At 38.8% G+C, this 19,183-nt stretch overlaps 1 protein-coding gene and 1 pseudogene across 4 annotated transcripts in view; one reads left to right on the forward strand and one right to left on the reverse strand.

Annotated features, from left to right (window-relative positions):
* The window catches only part of GINM1 (glycosylated integral membrane protein 1), a 52,572-nt gene that overhangs the window by 3,428 nt on the left and 29,961 nt on the right, over positions 1–19,183 (forward strand). For all 4 annotated transcript variants that reach the window (XM_004472796.4, XM_071212538.1, XM_071212539.1 and 1 more), the window contains 2 exons: positions 157–216; positions 381–477. In XM_004472796.4, coding sequence (XP_004472853.2) covers positions 157–216; positions 381–477 — 157 coding nt within the window. The remainder of the gene's footprint in view (positions 1–156; positions 217–380; positions 478–19,183) is intronic.
* Positions 16,386–18,455, reverse strand: LOC101444990 (ATP-dependent zinc metalloprotease YME1L1-like; annotated as a pseudogene).

Raw genomic sequence — 19,183 nt, forward strand, 5'->3', positions numbered from 1 at the left:
TGAAAAGGACTAAAAACAAAAATGGTCTTTTAAAGTATTCATTTCATGTTGTGATAGTGAGGTACAATAAGTATAGTTTAGTGAAAAAGAAAAAGAACCGAGCTATTAATTTGTGAAATGCATACCTCTCCAATTTATGTAATGTTTGTTTTGTAGGACAGCATCAGAATTAATGTTACTGTCCTGCAAGATGGTGGGGAGGTATCTAAAGAACAGGTAAGTCTCCTTTCGATTAAGTTTTACTATATCATTTAGCTAAGTGTTATGCAACATTTTATTTTTAACTACACATCTAATTTAATTAGATAATATTTTTTTGTATAAAGAGTTGTCATCATTTTAAATCACTGGCATTAATGTACATGCTGCTTTATTTTAAGGTTGTTCTTAACATAACCTATGAGAACGGACAGGTATATGTAAATGACTTCCCTGTAAAAAGCGGTGTAACTCGAATAAGCTGCCAGACTTGGATTGGTGAGTATTGCTACCTAACTTCCATAATTGTTCAGTTTTAAGTAATACTAAACTAGTATATCTCTTTTACAAGATTGGAATTGATGGAATTATATTTCCAGTAGGAAGATATCAATATAAAAATGTATGTGTAGGTATTAAATGGAACAACAAGAGCCCAAACCCCGGAGGGGTGCTTATTAAAGTTGTAAAAAATAAAGAGAAAAATGAGTTGCCTCTCTGATTCTCTAGTTTGCAGTTTCTTCTATTCTTAGGTCAGTTTGATGTTTTTCTTTCATCTTGAGTTGTTAAAACTATAGAAAGGCAGATATATGGTAATATACCATTTTATTTGATTGAATGGAAAGGATGTATAATCTTTCTGTTTTCATTTGTGCATTTAAGGACGTAAATTCTCCTTTAAACCATTATATCCTATACATTTTAATTTGTTATATATCTTAATTGTCATTCAGTTCAAAATGTTTTCTAGTATTTGTTGTGCTAGTTCCTTGTCTTATGGGTTATTTAGAAGTGCTGCTTAATTTCAAATATTTGGAGCTTTTTTATATTCCACCATTATTGTTAGAGACCTCTTCTGTACCATTTTAATCCTTTGACATTTGCGACTTCTTTTTTGGTTCATCGTAGTCAGTTTTAATAACTTTCTTTCCGTGAGCACTTTAAAGGAAGTAAATTCTCTAGGTATGTAGATACGATGTTCTATATATGCCAGTTGGGTCAAGATCGTTAATTATGTTCAAATCTTTTATGTAATTACTGATTTTGTGTGTGTGCGCTGGTCTTATTTACTGAGAAGGGTATGTTAACATCAGTTCTGTTAATTTTTGCTTTATATGTTTTGAAGTGTTATTACTACTAAATGCTTACAGATTTTAAACTGTTGTACCTTCCTGGTGGATTAGTTCTTTTATTATTATAATACATCCCTCTTTATCTCTAGTAATGTTATTGCCTTAAAGTTGCTTTATTTTATATTTTTTCAGCTGCAACTCCTTTTGGGGAGGGGGAGTTATTATGTGATATATCTTTCCATTTACGTATTTACATATACTTTGTTCACGGTCACTTTCTATTTACTTTCAGTGTCCTCATATTTAAGGTAGATAACATAAACAGCATATATTTGTTGTTTTTTATTCACTCTGTCATATTTTCTTTTACTTGGGCTTTTAATTTATTTACATTAAAGTAAGTGCTGATCTAAATTTAGGACCTAAATCTTACATCTTAATTATTTGTTTCCTGTTTTCCTACCTGTTCTGTATTCCTCTTCCCATTTGTGCCTTCTTTTTTTTATTTTTAAAAAAAAATTTTGAGGGCATTTACAATGGAAACAAATATACTTAAAGTAGTTAAAATAATGATGCACAAGAACTTTATCAGAGGTGCTTTTATGTAACACTGGAGTAAGATAACTTCTATAATTGAGATTAAAATCAAACTGAGAATTTCCTGGTAATCATGGCTAAAAGATAAACATGATTGCTCCCATGTCTAACAAAAGAAACGCTACTTTTTTGGGGCTGTGTGCCTTTTCCTGATGTGGATTTAGTCAAGTAATCTTCAGGGTAAAGGATAATGACCTTAGCAATTAATAAAAAGAGTGAAAGGGAGCAGTTGTAGCTCAAGTGGTTGTGTGCCTGCCTCCCACACATGAGGTCCTGAGTTTGATCCCCCATACTTCCTAAAAACAAAACAAAGTATATTAGTCAGCCAAGGGGTGCTGATGCAAAGTACCAGAAATCTCTTGGCTTTCATAGAGTATTTATTTGGGGTAGGATCTTACACATACCAGGCCATAAAGCATAAATTACTTCCCTCACCAAAGTCTATTTCCATGTGTTGGAGCAAGATGGCTGCAGATGTCTGCCGGGGCTCAAGCTCCCTGGGGACCTCTGTTCCCAGGGCTTGCTTCTCTCTGGGTTCAGGGTTCTTCTCTCTGGTGCTTGCTTCTCTTTCCTCTCTGAGCTTACTTCCTGGGGCTCCAGCTCAAGACTTCAGCATCAAACTCCACATCAGAACTCTTAACATCGGGCGGCGGACTTGGCCCAGTGGTTAGGGCATCTGTCTACCACATGGGAGGTCCACAGTTCAAACCCTGGGCCTCATTGACCTGTGTGGAGCTGGCCCATGCACAGTGCTGATGCACGCAAGGAGTGCCCTGCCACACAGGGGTGTCCCCCGCATAGGGGAGCCCCACGTGCAAGGAGTGCGCCCCATAAGGATAAGCCGCCCAGCACGAAAGAAAGTGCAGCCTGCCCAGAAATGGTGCCGCACACACGGAGGGCTGACACAACAAGATGACTCAACAAAAAGAAACACAGATTCCCGTGCCGCTGACAACAACAGAAGTGGACAAAGAAGATGCAGCAAATGGACACAGAGAACAGACAACCGGGGTGGGGGGGGGGGAAGGGAAATAAATAAATAAATAAATCTTAAAAAAAATAGTGGGGAAAAAAACCAAAAAAACTTTAACATCAAATTCTCCAACTCTGTCCTTTGCCATGCCTTTTCTCTGTGAGTCCCCACCTACCAAGGGGCGGGGACTCAACACCCTACTGACATGGCCCAGTCAAAGCCCTAATCATAATTTAGTCATGCCTAAATACAGAATGGTTTACAAACAATCCAATATCTATTTTTGGAATTCATAATTATATTAAACTGCTACACAAAGGTAAATACCAACCTTCATTGGGGAACAGATGTCTGAGGTCCTGGGTTTAATCCCCTGAACCTTGTTTTAAAAAAAAAAAAAGTGAAAGTATCTTTTTAATAATGAATTTAATTTTTTTTAAGGGAAGATGTAAGTTTACAGAGAGATTATGCAGAAAGTACAGAGTTCTCATATAACCCTCTCTCCCCTGCCCATACCCACTGTTTTCCCTGCTATTTTTTTTTTAAAGATTTATTTATTTATTTAACTCCCCCCCTTCCCCGGTTGTCTGCTCTCTGTGTCTATTTGCTGCGTCTTGTTTCTTTGTCCGCTTCTGTTGTCGTCAGCGGCAAGGGAAGTGTGGGCGGTGCCATTCTTGGGCAGGCTGCACTTTCTTTCGCGCTGGGCAGCTCTCCTTACGGGTGCACTCCTTGCGCATGGGGCTCCCCTATGCGGGGGACACCCCTGTGTGGCACGGCACTCCTTGCGTGCATCAGCACTGCGTGTGGGCCAGCTCCACACGGGTCAAGGAGGCCCGGGGTTTGAACCACGGACCTCCCATGTGGTAGACGGACACCATAACCACTGGGCCAAGTCCGTTTCCCTTTCCCTGCTATTAACACTTTGCATTAGTGTTATAGTCCATAGTTTATGTTAGGGTTCACTGTGTTGTATGGTTCTATGAATTCATATTCTGGCAGCACAAATACAACCTAAAATTTCCTTTCTTAACCTCTTTAAAAACTATACAATACCTGGTATTATATGCACAATGTTGTATTACCATTACCACCATCCATTATCAAAATGTTTCCATAACCCCAAACAAAAGTTCAGTACCAGTTAAGCACTAACTTCACATCTCCTACGCCTACTGTCTCCCCTGGTAATCTTTATTTTAGTTTCTTACTCTGTATATTTGCATATTCTAGTTACTTCATCTAAATAAGAGCATACAATATTTGTCCTTTTGAGTTTGGCTTATTTCATACAACATGATGTCTTCAAGGTTCATCCATGTTGCTTCATGTGTCAGAACATTTTCTTTTATGATTGAATCATATTCCATTGTATGTATATGCCATATTTTTATCTATTTATCTGTTGATGGACATTAAAGTTGCTTCTATCTTTTGAGAACTGTGAATAATGCCACTATGAATATTGATGTACAATTCTCTGTTCCAGTCCTAGTTTTCAATTCTTTTGGATATATACCTAGAAGTAGGATTGCCGGATCATATGATAATTATATACTTAACTATCTCAGGAACCACCAAACTGTCTTCCACAGTGGCTGTACCATTTTACTTTCCCTTGAACAATGTTTGAAATTTCCTTTTTGTCCACATTTTCTCCAACACTGCTTATTTTCTGTTTCTTTTATAATAGCCGCTCTAGTAGGTGTACAGTGGCATCTCATTATGGTTTTGATGTGCATTTCCCTAATGGCTAATGATGTTGCGCATCTTTTCTTGTGTTTTTTTGGCTATTTCTATTTGTTGTTGGGTTGTAGGATTTCTAATTCTTTTTTTTTTTTTTTAATCAACGTTATTGACACATATTTATAAACCAACAGCCTATCCAAAATATTTAGTTGATGGTATTTGGTATAATCATAGAGTTGTGCATTCATTACTTCAATCACTATTAGAGTGATTTCTTTATATATTTTAGATACTTTATCTAAATAAAGTATACTAAACCTTTATCAGATATGTGGTTTCCAAATATTTTCTCAAGTTCTGTGGATTGTCTTTTACTCTTATGACAAAAGTCCTTTAATGCACAAAAATTTTAATGTTGATGCAGTTCTGTTTTTTTTTCTTTTGTTGCTGGTGCTTCTGGTATAAAGTCTCAGAAACCATTGCCTAACACAAGGTCCTTCTAGCAGTTTCATAGTTTTTCATCCTTATGTTTTAGTTCTTTGAGCCATTGGAGTCAATTTTTGTATGTGGTATGATATAGGAGCCACCATCCTTCTTTCACTTATGGATACCTATTTACTTTTCCCAGTATCATTTCTAGAGAGATTGTTCTTTCACCATTGCATGAACTTGGTACCCTTTTAAAAAATCAGTTGGTTTCCCTCTAAGATCAGAACAAGAGAAGGATATCCACTGTCACTACTGTTATTCAATATTGTGTTCAAAGATCTTGCCAGAGCAATTAGGCAAGAAAAATAAATAAAAGGGATCCAAGTTTAAAAGGAAGAAGTAAATATTCCCTATTTCCAGATGACATGATCCTAAATACTGAAAATCCTGAAAATTCCACAACAGAGCTCCTAGAGCTAATAAATGAATTCAGCAAAGTGGTGGAGTACAAGATCAACAACCCAAAATTAGTTGTGTTTCTATACACAATGAAGAACAATCAGAAGAAGATATCAAGAAAAAAAATTCCATTGAAATATCTAGGAGGTAGATGTTGCTCAAGCAATTGAGCTCCCTCCTACCATGTGGGAGGTCCCTGGTTTGGTTCCCAGTGCCTCCTAAAGAAGACAGCAAGCTGGTACGACAGGCAGGCATGGTCAGCTGATGCAACAAGAAACACAAGAAGAAAAACATAGGGAGAGACATAACAAAGCAGGGAGCAGAGGTTCCTGGTACCTTCTAAAGAGGATGAGCAAGACAGCAAGCTGATGCAATGGGCAGGCACAACAAGTTGATGAAAGAAGACACACAAGAAGAAAAACACAATGAGAGACACAACAAAGCAGGGAACGGAGGTGGCTCAAGCAATTAGGTATCTCCCTCCCATATCAGAGGTACTGGGTTTGGTTCTGGTGCCTTCTAAAGAAACAAGGAAGATGAACAGACACAGCAAGTGCATACAGGGAGGGGGTGAAAATAAATAAATAAAATCCTTTTTTAAAAAAAAACTTATACACAGAAAACTACAAAACATTGCTCCATTGCAAAAAGAAATTCAAGGAGGAATGAGTGTAACTCAGTGGTTGAGTGCCTGCTTCACAAGTACGAGGTGTTGGGTTCAATCCCAAGTACCTCAAATAAAAAAGAACTTAAGGAAGACCTAAATAAATGGAAGGACATTCCATGTTTATGGATTGGAAGACTAAATATTGTTAAGGGAAATGTATGTGACTCAAGCAATTGAGCTCCTGTCTACCATATAGCAGGCCCAGGGTTCAATACCCAGGGTGAAGGCAAGCTGACTTGTGTGGCGAGCTGTCCACACAACAAAGCAGGGAGCGGTGGTGGCTCAGCGATTGAGGACCTCTCTCCCACATTGGAGGTCCCAGGTTTGGTTCCCAGGGCCTTCTAAAGAGAAGATGAGCCGACAGCTAGCACAGACAATGAGGGGGGTAATAAATAAAATCTTTTAAAAAAAAAAAAGCATGGTATTGGCACAATGTCAGATTTATAGATCAATGGAATCAAATTAAGAGCTCAGAAATCAACTGTCATATTTGAAGCCAACTGATTTTTTGCACAAAGGGCAAAGACCACTCATTTTGAAAAGAATATTCTCTTCCATAAATGCTCCTGGGAAAACCAGATCTCAGTTTACAAAACAAAGGAGGATTCCTACCTCATATCTTATACAAAAATTTTTTGTATTATTTTTAAATCAATTTTACTGATACATATTCTTAAAGCATACAGTCCATCCAAAGTGTACAATCAGTAATGTGTGGTGTAATCACATAGTTGTGCTTCATACTTTAGTCATTATTAGAGCATTTCATTGCTCCATTAATAAAATAATAATAAAACACAAAACAAATAAAACTCTCCCTCTTAATAATCACTTCTCAATCTCTCTATCCTGCTATACATAGCTACTGTTCTGTCTCCATTAATTTATTCATATTTACTTTTTGTATAGATGGAGTCAATATGTAGTACCTTTTGTCTCATTTCTTAATATATTTACTTTCTCTTTCTTACCCTTAATGGAAGATTGTTAATATATTACCATGACTACTGCCCATAGTTTGCTTTCATTGTATTTTTACCTGTTATTAACATCTTTTAACATTAATGTACATTTGTTCAGTTTCAAAGAAAAAGTCCTATATATGCAATATTACCCATACTCATATTTCACACGAAGTTTTGCTATGCTATGCAGTTCCATGTCCCATTTTTTATTAATAGTTTTCCTTTTAGTAAGACACCTAACCCTAGAAGTTTAACTTTTAATCACTGTCATACCCATATATTAGCACTGTTACTTACAAATGCTATGATGTGCTTTCACCATTTCTATTCATTTCCAAAGATTAACAAGCAATCTTTTTACCAATTCACAGATTAAATCTCAGCTTTCCATTTTCTAACCTCATTTTATTTTCTGGTGACCTATATTCTAGTTATTAACTCCACGAGTTTACTACACAATATATTTAGTTCATAATAGAGCAGTCATACAGTTATTTGGCCTTTTGTCACTCAAAATAATACCCTCCAGGTTCATCCTGTTGTCCTGTGCTTCATGACTTCATTTCTTGGTACTGCTGCATAATATTCCATCATAAGTATACATGGCAATTTGTTTATTTGTTTATCTTTTGGCAATTGATTGTTTTTAGGGGGTACTGCGGCTCGAACCCAGGACCTTGTACATGGACAGCAGGCACTCAACCACTTGAACTACATCTCCTCCCTCCATCTTTTAGGAATTGTGAATAATACTACTATGAACATTGTTGTGCAGATATCTGTTCATGTCACTGCTTTCACTTCTTCCTAGTGGTCATATTGCTGGGTCACATGAGAAATCTATATTTAACTTCTTTAGGAACTGCCAGACAGTCCTCCACAGTGGCCATACCATTCTACATTTCCACTGCAGTGAATAAGCCACTTCCATCTCTCTACATCCTTTAACAGTGGCCATTCTAATAGGTTTGAAATGATATATCGTAGCTTTGATTTGCATTTCCCTAAATGCTTGTGATATTGAACATTTTTTTTGTGTTTTTTTTTCCACCATTTGTATTTCTTCTTTGGACAAATGTCTATTCAAGTGTTTTGCTCATTTTTTAATTGGGTCATTTGTCTTTTTATTGTTGTAGCATGTCTTTATATATCATGGAAATTAAGCCCTTATCAGATACATGATTTCCAAATATTTTCTCCCATTGAGTTTGCTGCCTTTTCACCCTTTTGACAAAGTCCTTTGAGGTGTTTAATTTTGAGGAGGTCCCATTTATCTATTTTTGTTTTGTTGCTTGTGCTTTGGATGTAAGGTCCAAGAAACTGCTACCTACCTCCAGATCTCGAAAGTGTTTCCCTACATTTTCTTTTAGTAATTTTATGGTCCTGGCTTTTGTATTTAGACCTTTGATCCATTTTGTATTGATTCTTTCTTTCTTTCTGTTTTTTTTTTTTTTTTTTTGAGGAATTTAACCCAGGACCTTGTATCTGGGAAGCTGGCACTCAGCCACTGAGCCACATCTCCTCACCTGAATCGATTCTTATATTGGGAGTGAGGTAGGAGTCCTCTGTCTTTCTTCTGATTTTGGATATCCAGTTCTCCCATCACCATTTGTTTAAAGAGACACTTTTCTATCAGTCACATGGGCTTGGTAGGTTTGTCAAAAACCAGTTGGCCATGGAGGTGAGGGTCTCTATCTGGATACTCAGTTCTATTCCACTTAGCAGTATGTCTATTTTTATACCAATACCATCTTGTTTTGGCTGCTGTAGCTTTGTAATGTATTTCAAGGTCAGGCAATGAGAGTCCTGCCACATCATTCTTTTTTTTTCCCCTAGGAGTTATTTGTGATTGAATCCAGGACCTCATATGTACGAAGCAAGTGCTCAACCACTGAGCTACAGCTATTCCACTTGCTCTTCTTTTAGGATGTTTTTGGCTGCTTGGGTACCCTTTCCCTTCCAAATAAATTTGGTAATTGCCTTTTCTATTTCTGCAAAGTAGGCTGTTGGAATTTTGATTGGTATTGGCACTAAATCTAAAAATCATTTGGGTAGGATTAACATCTTCACAATATTTAGTCTTCCAATCCATGAGTGTGGAATGTCTTTCCATTCGTTGAGGTCTTTTTGATTTCTTTTAGCGTCGTTTTGTAGTTTTCTGAATATAAGCCCCATACTTCTCTGGTTAAATTGATTCCTAGATATTTTTGTTGCTACTGTAAATGAATTTTTTTCCTGATTTCCTCCTCAGGTTGTTCAGTACTACTGTACAGAAACCTTATTGATTTTTGCATGTTAAGCTTGTATCCTGCCACTTTGCTAAACTTGTTTATTAGCTCAAGTAACTTTGTCATAGACATTTCAGAATATTCTAAATATAGGATAATGGCCTCGCTGTATAGTGACAGTATTATTTTCTCTTTTCCTATTTGGATGTCTTTTTTTTCTTGTCTAATTGCTCTAGCTAGAACTTTTAGTACATTATTGAGTAACAGTGGTGACAGTGGGCATGCTTGTCTTGTTCCTGATTTTAAGAGTGAAAGCTTTCAACCTTTTCCCACTGAATGTGATGTTGGCTGTGGGTTTTTCATATATACCCTTTATCATATTGATGAATTTTCCTTTTATTTCTATCTTTCAAAATATTTTTATCAAGAAAGGATGCTGGAGAAGTGGACGTGGCTTAAGTGATAGGGTTTCTGCCTACCATATGGGAGGACCCAGGTTCAATCCCTTAGGCCTCCTAGTAAAAAAGAAAAAGAGAAAGCATTCCTGTGTGGTGAACCAGTGCCCGTGTGGTAAGCCGAGTGCCCACATGTGAGCCGAGTGCCCAATTGCAGGTTGAGTGCCCGTGTGGTGAGCCAAGTGCCTGCATGACAAGCTGAGTGCCTGCATGACAAGCCAAGTGCCCACGTGGTGAACCAGTGCCCGTGCAAGTGAGTTATGCAGCAAGATGATTATGCAACAAAAGAGACATGAAGGGAGAGTCATGGTGAAGTGCAGCAGAAACCAGGAACTGAGGTGGCTCAGTTGACAGGGAACCTCTCTCCACATCAGAGGTCCCCAGGATTGAATCCCGGTGAATCCTAGAGGAGAAAAAACAAGAGGAGAAGACAAAAAGAGAAATCGACACAGAAGATCACACAGCGAATAAACACAGACAGCAAAAACAGCAGGGCTGGAGAAGTAGGAGGGGGAGGGGAAATTATTTTTAAAAAGGATGCTGCACTTTGGCAAATGCTTTTCTGCATTGATTGAGACGACTTGTTTTTTTCCTTTCAATTTATTAATGTGGTGTACTGTGTTAATTAATTTGCTTATGTTGAACAGCCCTTGAATGCCAGGAATAAATCCCATTGGTCATGGTGTAAAATTGAACTTGGCTCACATTTATTAACTAACTTTAAGCTGTAAGTAACAAAACCCAAATTAAGGTGGCTTAAACAGTAAGTTTTCAGAATGTAGTTTTTCACATGGTGTGAAATCTGGTTTGAGCTCTCTTCTTGAAGGTTGGTTAATTGTGACTCAATTGCTATCAAGGAACCAGCTTTTTTTTTAAGATTTATTTTTTATTTATTTACCCCTCCTACCTTGTTGTTTGCAGTTGCTGTCTGCTCTCTGTATCCATTTGCTGTGTGCTCTCTGTGTCTGCTTGTCTTCTCTTTAGGAGGCACTGAGAACTGAACTTGGGATCTCCCATGAGGGAGAGAGGCACTCAGTCACTTGAGCCACCTCTGTCCCCTGCTTTTGTTGTCTCTTTCATTGTCTTTCCTCTTTGTGTCTCCTTTGTTGCATCATCTTGTTGCATCAGCTCACTGCTCCTGCCTGTCACACCAGCTCGCTGTCTTGCTAGTCTTCTCCAGGAGGCTCTGGAAACCAAATCGGGGACCATCTGTGTGGTAGGTGGGAGCTCAGTTGCTTGAGCCACATCTGCATTCCCCAGCTGCTTTCCAATATTCTTTTCTATCATCCTCAGCATGTTAGCTAACTCCTTTTGAGGTCATTTGACATCTTTTAGTTTTTTTTTATTTATATGAGGACTTCTTTTCAGTATTCAAAAGTCTAGCCAAAGAGTTTTTGCTGGATAAAGAATACTTGGCTGGCAATTTCTCTCTTTCAGTATCTTAATTGTCTCATACCACTGTCTTCTCACCTCCATGGTTTCTGATGAGAAACCTGTGCTAAGTCTTACTGGGCATCCCTTTACATGATGGCTTGCTTCTCCCTTGCCACTCTCAGAATTTTCTCCTTATCTTTGACATTCTCAGTAGTGTGTGCCTTGGAGTAGGTCTGTTTGCATTTATTCTGATTGGGGTACGCTGTGCTTCTTGGACATATAAATTCATTTCTTTCATGAGAGTTGGGAAATTGTCTGCCATTATTTCTTCCAATACTCTTTCTGCCCCCTTCTTCCTTCTCTTCTCCTTCTGGAACTCTAATGACAAGTATATTGTTGTGCATCATGTTATCTATCATTCAATCCCTGAGCCCTGCTCAATTTTTTCCATTATTTTCTCTCTCTGTTCTTATCTCTCTTCAATTTCAGCAGTTCTTTCTTCTGCATCATTATTATTTCTTCTGTCGTTTTGAGTCATTATCATATACCTATCATGTGTTTTTATTTTCATTTTCAGAAAATAATTTTTCCATTAAAAAATAATAAAGTTAAGGAAGCAAGGTAACATACTTTTTTCCCTAATCCAAATTTAGCATACTACTTGTAAGAGATAAAGGTTTTTATGTGCATCCATAACCTATTATAGCTAGCTCCAAGATTATAGTGAAATTATTTTATGTTCTTTATTTTTAAAGTATATTTTTATCAGAGAAGTTGTGAGTTTACAAAACAGCCATGCATAATGTGCAGAATTCCCATATATCACCCTCCACCAACACCTTAGCATTGTTGTGGAACATCAGTTACAGATTATGAAAGAATCATCAGAATATTATCACTAACTATGGTCCATAGCATACATTTGGTATATTTTTTTCCCTACCTGTTTTAGTCAGCCAAAAGGGGTGCTGATGAAAAATACCAGTAATCTGTTAGCTTTTATAAAAGGTATTTATTTGGGGGTAGAAGCTTACAGTTACAAGGCCTTAAAAGAGTCGAACTCAAGGTACCATTAAGAGGTACTCTTTCACCCAAAGTCTGTTGCCACATGTTGATGCAAGATGGCTGCCAAGACCTGTGAGGGTTCAGCCTTCCTCGTCCCTCTTAAGGGTCTATGGGTCCAGCTTCTTCCGATCTCAGCTGTAGGCTGGCATAGGGCTTGCCTCTTTTCCTGGGGCTCATTACTTTCTGGGCTGGCTGCTCTGGTTTCTTCACCAGGTCAGCTGTAAACTATCAGGCTCATCTCTCTTCCCCGGGCTCTAGCGTCTCCTCTACCATGTCTTTTTCTGTGTCTCTGCTTCCATGTGGGAGTCTTTTTTATCCCCACCACAGGGAATGTGACTCATGATAGACCTTGCCTCTCTCCACAAAGTCAGCTGTAGACTGTCAGGTGAACGGCTCTGTCTCTCTCCCTGGGGTTTCTGCCGTGTCTAAGGAGCTGTTTCTATTCCTCTGTGTTCTTCACCTGGTGCAGGTTCTCTCTTCCTGGGGTTTGCTTCTCTTTCCTCTGTATGCTTATTTCCTGGGACTCCAGCTCAAGATTTCAGCATCAGACTCCAACATCAAAGTTCCAACATCAAAACCCTCAACTCTGTCTTTTGCTATGCCTTTTGGGGTGGGGACTCAACGCCCTTATTGACGTGACCCAATCAAAGCCCTATTCATAACTTAATCACGCCCAGGTACAGACCAGATTACAAACATAATCCACTATCTATTTTTGGAATTCATAACCATATGAAACTGCTACAAGTATCTTAAATATATCATACCACTGCCTTCTTGCCTCCATGGTTTCTGATGAGAAATCAGCCTTTAACCTTATTGGGCATCCCATGTATGCCATGAATCGCTTTTTTCTTGCTGCTCTCAGAATTCTGTCTTTATCTTTGGCATTTGACGTTGTGATGAGTATGTATCTCAGTGTTGGTCTGTTCACATTTATACAGATGGGAGTATGTTGTGCTTCTTAGACACAAATATCTATGGCCTTCAATAGGGTTAGGAAATTTTCTACCATTATTTCCTCATATTCCTTTTGCCCTTTTCCCTTCTTTTCTCCTTCTGGGTCACCCATGACACACGTTTGCACATCGTTTCATTCTTTTGCCATCAGTTAGTTCCCAGAGACCCTGTTCAGTTGTTTCCATTCTTTTCTTTATCTGTTCTTTTGTATGTTAGCTTTCAGAGGCCCTGTATTCAGGCTCCCCAATCCTTTCTTCTGCCTCTTCAAATCTGCCATTATATGCTTTCAGTGTGTTTTCAGTTTAATTTATTGTGCCTTACATTCCCATAAGATCTGCTATTTTTCTATGTACACCTTCAAATTCTTCTTTGTGCTCACCCAGTGTCCTCTTGATGTTCTTAATCTCTTTTGCCATCTGTATTAGTAAGCCAAAGGGTTGCTGGTGCAAAATACCAGAAATCCTTTGGCTTTTTAAAAGGGTCTTTATTTGGGGCAGAAGCTTACAGTTACCAGTCCATAAAGCATAACATACTTTCCTCACCAAAGTCTGTTGCCACATGTTGGGGCAAGATGGCTGCCACTGTTTTCAAGGGTTCAGCCTTCCTCTTCCTCTTAAGGCCCTGTCATCCCAGCTTCTTCCATATCATCTGTAGGCTGGGATAAGTCTTGTCTCTCGCCTGGGGCTCATTTCTCTCTGGGCTCAGCTGCTCTGTTCATCTTTTCTCTCCATCAGGTCAGCCGTAGACTATCAGGTGCTCTCAATTCCTCTGTGTTCTTCTCCTGTGTGTTTATTTCCCAAGCCTCCAGCATCAAAAACTTGACTCTCTGCTCTGCCTTTTCTCTCTGGGTCCCTGCTCACTAAAAGGGCGGGGACTCAGCGTCCTACTGCTGTGACCCAGTCAAAGCCCTAATCATAATTTAATCAAGTAAAAGTGAAACCTCTGAAGTGAATACAATCTGATACGCCCAGAGGAACAGACAAGTTTACAAACACAATCCAATATCTATTTTTGGAATCCATAAACAATACTAAACTGCTATACCATCTCACTGAATTTCTTAAGGAGATTTGTTTGAACATCTGTGATTAGTTGTCTCAACTCCTTTATGTCATCTGGAGGCTTAGTTTGTTCCTTTGACTGGATCATATCTTCCTGTTTCTTGATATGGATTGTAATTGTTTGATGTCTTCTGGCATGTGATTTACTAGATGTTTTTATTCTTGGTTCCTTTTCTCTTTTTAATCTAGGGCTTTCTATATGATTGGTCCCTCTTTGATACTTGGTTCACCTTAAATTGGAACTTTGTAATGGCTCCTGTTTAGCCAATCTGAATTTTTTTCAGTTCTTTTCATCTGTTTCTTACCCTTTCTCCCTTGCTGGTTGTGGAATAGTAGCTGAGGATGTGATTGGTTTTGTAAGCTGTGGAGACTGCAGTGTCTGCATTGCCCCAGGAACTGATGAAGCTTCTACCTTTTTTCCCTGCCAAGGGTAGGGATGGAACCACAGCCGTGTGCAGTAATCCAGGCTTTGCAGGCCAAGACCTTTTGTAGTTGCTCAGAGAGACTGACGAAGCTCTGTGCCCCTTCCTGCCCTGCCTGGGGTGAGAATGGAGCCGCAGGAGTGGGCAACAAACTGAACTCTGAATCGGAACTGACCACAGTTGCCTGGATAGACTGATGAAGTGCAGGCACCCCTCCTCCCCTGCCAGGGGTGAGAACGGAGCCTCTGGTATGCCCAGCGATCTTGTCCGTGCACGCCGAAAGTGACTGCAGTTGCCTGGAGAGGGGGAGGGAGCACCTCCTCCTCCTGCTCTGTCGGGGGTGGGAATGCAGTCAGAGATGTGTCCAACAGTCTAGTCCATGCAGGCCAAAAGCAACTTCAGTTGCCTGGAGAGGCTGAGGGGCCACTGTCCCTTCTGCCTTGTGAGAGTCAGGGATGGAACCGCAGGAGTGCCAGCTCTCTAGTCTGTGGGGTCTGAAAGCACCTACATTTGCCCAGACAGGTTGAGGAAACACAGTCCACCTCCTGACCTATTTCTTCACATCCTCACTAACACTTAGTAGCCATTGTAGTGGGTGTGAGGTGGTATCTCATTGTGATTTTGATTTGCATTTCCATAATGGCTAAATGTTTAAGATCTTTCCATGTTCTTGTTGGCCATGTGTATGTCCTCTTTGGAGAAATGTCTATTCAAATTCTTTGCCCATTTTTTAGTTGGGTTACTTGTTTTTTGTTGTTGCTGAATTGTATGAGTTCTTTATGTATTGTGGATATTAAACCCTTATCAGATATATGGATGCCAAACATTTTCTCCCAATATGTTGGTTGTCTTTTCACTTTCTTAATAGTGTCTTGTGTACAGAAGTCTTTAATTTTATGGAAATTCAGCTTATCTGTTTTTGCTGCTAGCACATTTGGTGTAAAGTCTAAAATCCATTACTTTTTGCAAGCCCCTGACAGTACTTCTGGATGTTTTCTTTTGAGTTTTATAGTTCTTATATTTAGGTCATTGATCTGTTTTGAGTTTATTTTTTGTATATGGTGTGAAGTAGGAGTTCTTTTACATGCAGAAATCCAGTTTTCCCAGCTAATGACATTGAGCATCATTTCATGTGTACAATTGGCCATTTTCGTATCTTCCTTGGAGAAATGTCTATTCAAGTATTTTGCCCAGTTTTTGAGTGCTTTGTTTCTTTGTTACTGAGTCATAGGACTTCTTTTTCTTTGTTGTTTTTTCAATCCTGATCTTTATTTTCTTTAACATATTTGCTATGTGTTGCTAATTTGAAGGAGGGAATAATGAAAATAACCAAAATTAGATAAAGGTGACCAAAGACTAAAAAAATGTTTCACAACCTTCAGTTATACCAAGTCAAGAAGAAGAGTGGGGAGAATTGCTGAGATCAGCTCAGCAAAAGTTTGGCTCGAAAGAAAGGCAATGCAGAACTTACAGAAATAAAAGGACGGAAAGAGAGACACAAGAGAGGAAATAAAGATGGGATCAGGGGACTCACAGCTTCTGGAATTGAGACCATAGATTCCACATCATATTAATTGGGAACTACCAAGCAGCTGTTTGCAATCAGAACTGCAACATCATCTACAATAATAGGGAACAACTGCAACATCTACAATAAGGAATAGGTCGTACAAAGTTCAAATACAATCTAAACTTTTTCCCACAGGGAACATTGCATAAGAAGACTACTGAAGTGCTATTTATATTCTTTCCATGAAATCATACTGAGAGTTATCATCGCAATTCCAATTTCTTCTCTTCAAGAGCGATTTGAATTTCTTTGGCAGCCAAGTATCATAGGTCAATAAAACTTCTGCTAGTTTCTTATGCTCATTTGCATGAGTAGTCAAGATATGTTTTGTTCTTTCATGAGTCCCTTAGAAGGATTCTTATTTCTTGTTCAAGAGCAGATTCAGTTTTGGGTCTCAGTTTTCCTGTGTCATTGTAGTCATCAAGCTTTTGACTCCAAATTTGGTAACCATCTGGTTTGCAATTTTAATTACTTTGTCAAAATCACTGGAAGTATCTGTTATTGGTCAGTTCCAAATACAAGCTCCTCTGCCACTTTTCCTCCCATACTAACATCCTTTCCTTCAAGTAGCTGGGCTCTAGTTTCATTCCACCTGTCAATTTAGGCAACATGGACCTATGTCCAAGTGTTGGCCCTTGTGGCATGATTGTAGCTTTGTTGATGAGCATTGCATCTTTAGTGTAATGTATAATAATAGCTTGAGCAGGTTCATAATATCCTGTATGGTTTTGGTTTTTGTTGTCAATTCACATGCTTCTTATTTCAGGCACCATTAGAATTTTATCTTTGGAAGACTAGTTCCTTCATAGTAACCATTTCTTTTCCATCAACAGCTGCCTTTAATGCAGCTTGAGTCACAGGATTCTCCATCTCTGCTCCAGAAAATCCATTAGTTCCTGAGCTAAGTTTTCTGGATCAACAGACCAATTATACTTTATTTTATTGAGATACCATTTCAGAATTTCTGTTTGACGTTTCACATCTGGCCTTGGAACTATAAGTTGTGTATCAAAACAACCAGGGCATATTAAGGCACTGTCTAATGCCTTTGGGGAATTTGTAGCTCCTATGATGATAACTCCTTCATTGGGTTTAAAGTCATCCATTTCAGCAAGACGTTAATTGATTGCCTTGAATATGGATGCATTGGAGATTCAGTACTTTCCCCACCAACAGAATCTAATTTATCAATAAATATAACAGAAGGAGCATTTCCTTTTACTTTCCTAAAAAGATTTCTGATGAATACCCACATCTCATCAAATTCTGATCCAGAAGCATAATAAAAAGGAACATCAACTTTTCTAGCCACAGCTTAGACAAGAAGTGTCTTTTCTGTCCCTGATGGTCCAACCAAAAGAATTCTTGCAAGTTTACCTCCAAGCACAAGTAAATTTTTGTGGATTTTTCAAGAAATCAACAGCTTCCTATAATTCTTGTTTAGCTTCCTCCACTCCTTTAACACGTTCAAAGGTGATCTTGTTCATCTGGACAGGATCTAATGCAGAGTCAATCCCTGTTGTTGTCCAGAAGCAGACAGATAAAAATGGCTTTTTTAAGAGTACGCAAATGCCAAAGAGAAAAAGATGAGTTCACCTCAGGAATCATTGGTTTTTGCAAATATTAGGTCTTGAGCTTTCAGAACACCTGCAAAACCAGTTTTAAATGCGTCTTTGTGAGTTTCAGGTATGTTTTTGGTTTTCATGGACTTGTCCAAACTCTCAACGTTGGAGCCTCTGTCCCATAAAAGAAACCCCTCACACAAGATGGCACTGTGTGCTTTGCTCTTCTTTCAGAGTTGGAATGTAGATGTCGTGTCCTTGATTCCCAGTGTTAAAACCCTAAGACTGGCCAGTACTGAAGATCTGAACAAATGCTTTGAAGAGTTCTTAGATGTGGTCTGTACAAGCAAGAGGAAAATGTAAAGAATTAAATACATCTAAATAACTGTATTTACTTCCAAAGAAGGGCTAGGCAGAGACTCGTGTCTGCCAATGGGAAGGAACATTTTTGCCTTTATGAAATCCAGGAAGTAGACTGTCTACTAGTTGATCAGTCTGTCCAGTTTTTAATTCAGACAATCCAGGGTCCCTTAAGTTAAGTCATGTCACATTGCTGGGAGCCTTATGCTCAGTCACTACATTTCAATGCTGGTTTTGAGGGACTGGTGCACTGACCGAAATAGATGTGGTTTTTGGTGAGTGGAAGATATTGATGAGATGACTGAGAGGAAATGTAGCTTGCGGCGGCACTGTGGTTGACAGGGAAAACATCTCCTCCAGGCCCTCAGTGACCTCACCCACCTGCCTAAGCTGCCCCTCTCGTCCACTGCCCAGCGGGGAGGTCCTGCGCCCCTTGTCTTCCTTCTTTCTCTTCCCTGTTGCCCTTTCTGAAACAAAAAATAGGACTTCTTTATATATTCTGAATATTAAACTCTTATCAGATGTTTCCAAATACTTTCTCATTCTGTAGGCTTTTTACTTTCTTCATAAAGTCCTTTGATGCACAAAAATTTTTATTTTGATGAAATCCCATTTATCTTTTATTTTGCTGCTTGTTCTTTGGGTATAAAGTCTAAGAAACCATCCCTAACACAAGGTTGTGAAGATGCTTGGCTATGTTTTCTTCTAGGCTTTCGTTTTAGTTCCTAGGCTGCTCAAGCAAACACCACAGAATGGTTGGGTAGAACAATGGGAAATTATTCACTTATGGTCTAAGACTAGGAAAAAGTCCAAACTGAGGCATCAGCAGGTCAGTGCTTTCCTCCTAAAATCTGAAGCATTCTGGCTGCTGGTGATTTTTGGTCTTAGCTTGTCCATGACAAGGCACGTGGCAGCCTCCCCTGGCCTCTCCTTTTTCTTCTGGGTTTCATTGAATTATAGTTTCTTGCTTACATGGGTTTCTCCCTATATGAATTATACTCCATTTAGAAAACATCCCAGTCATAGGATTAAGACCCATTCTGATTGGGCTGGGCCACAGCTTAACTGAAGTAACCTCA

The sequence above is a fragment of the Dasypus novemcinctus genome, chromosome 28 (assembly GCF_030445035.2).
Source record: "Dasypus novemcinctus isolate mDasNov1 chromosome 28, mDasNov1.1.hap2, whole genome shotgun sequence".
NCBI lineage: Eukaryota > Metazoa > Chordata > Mammalia > Cingulata > Dasypodidae > Dasypus > Dasypus novemcinctus.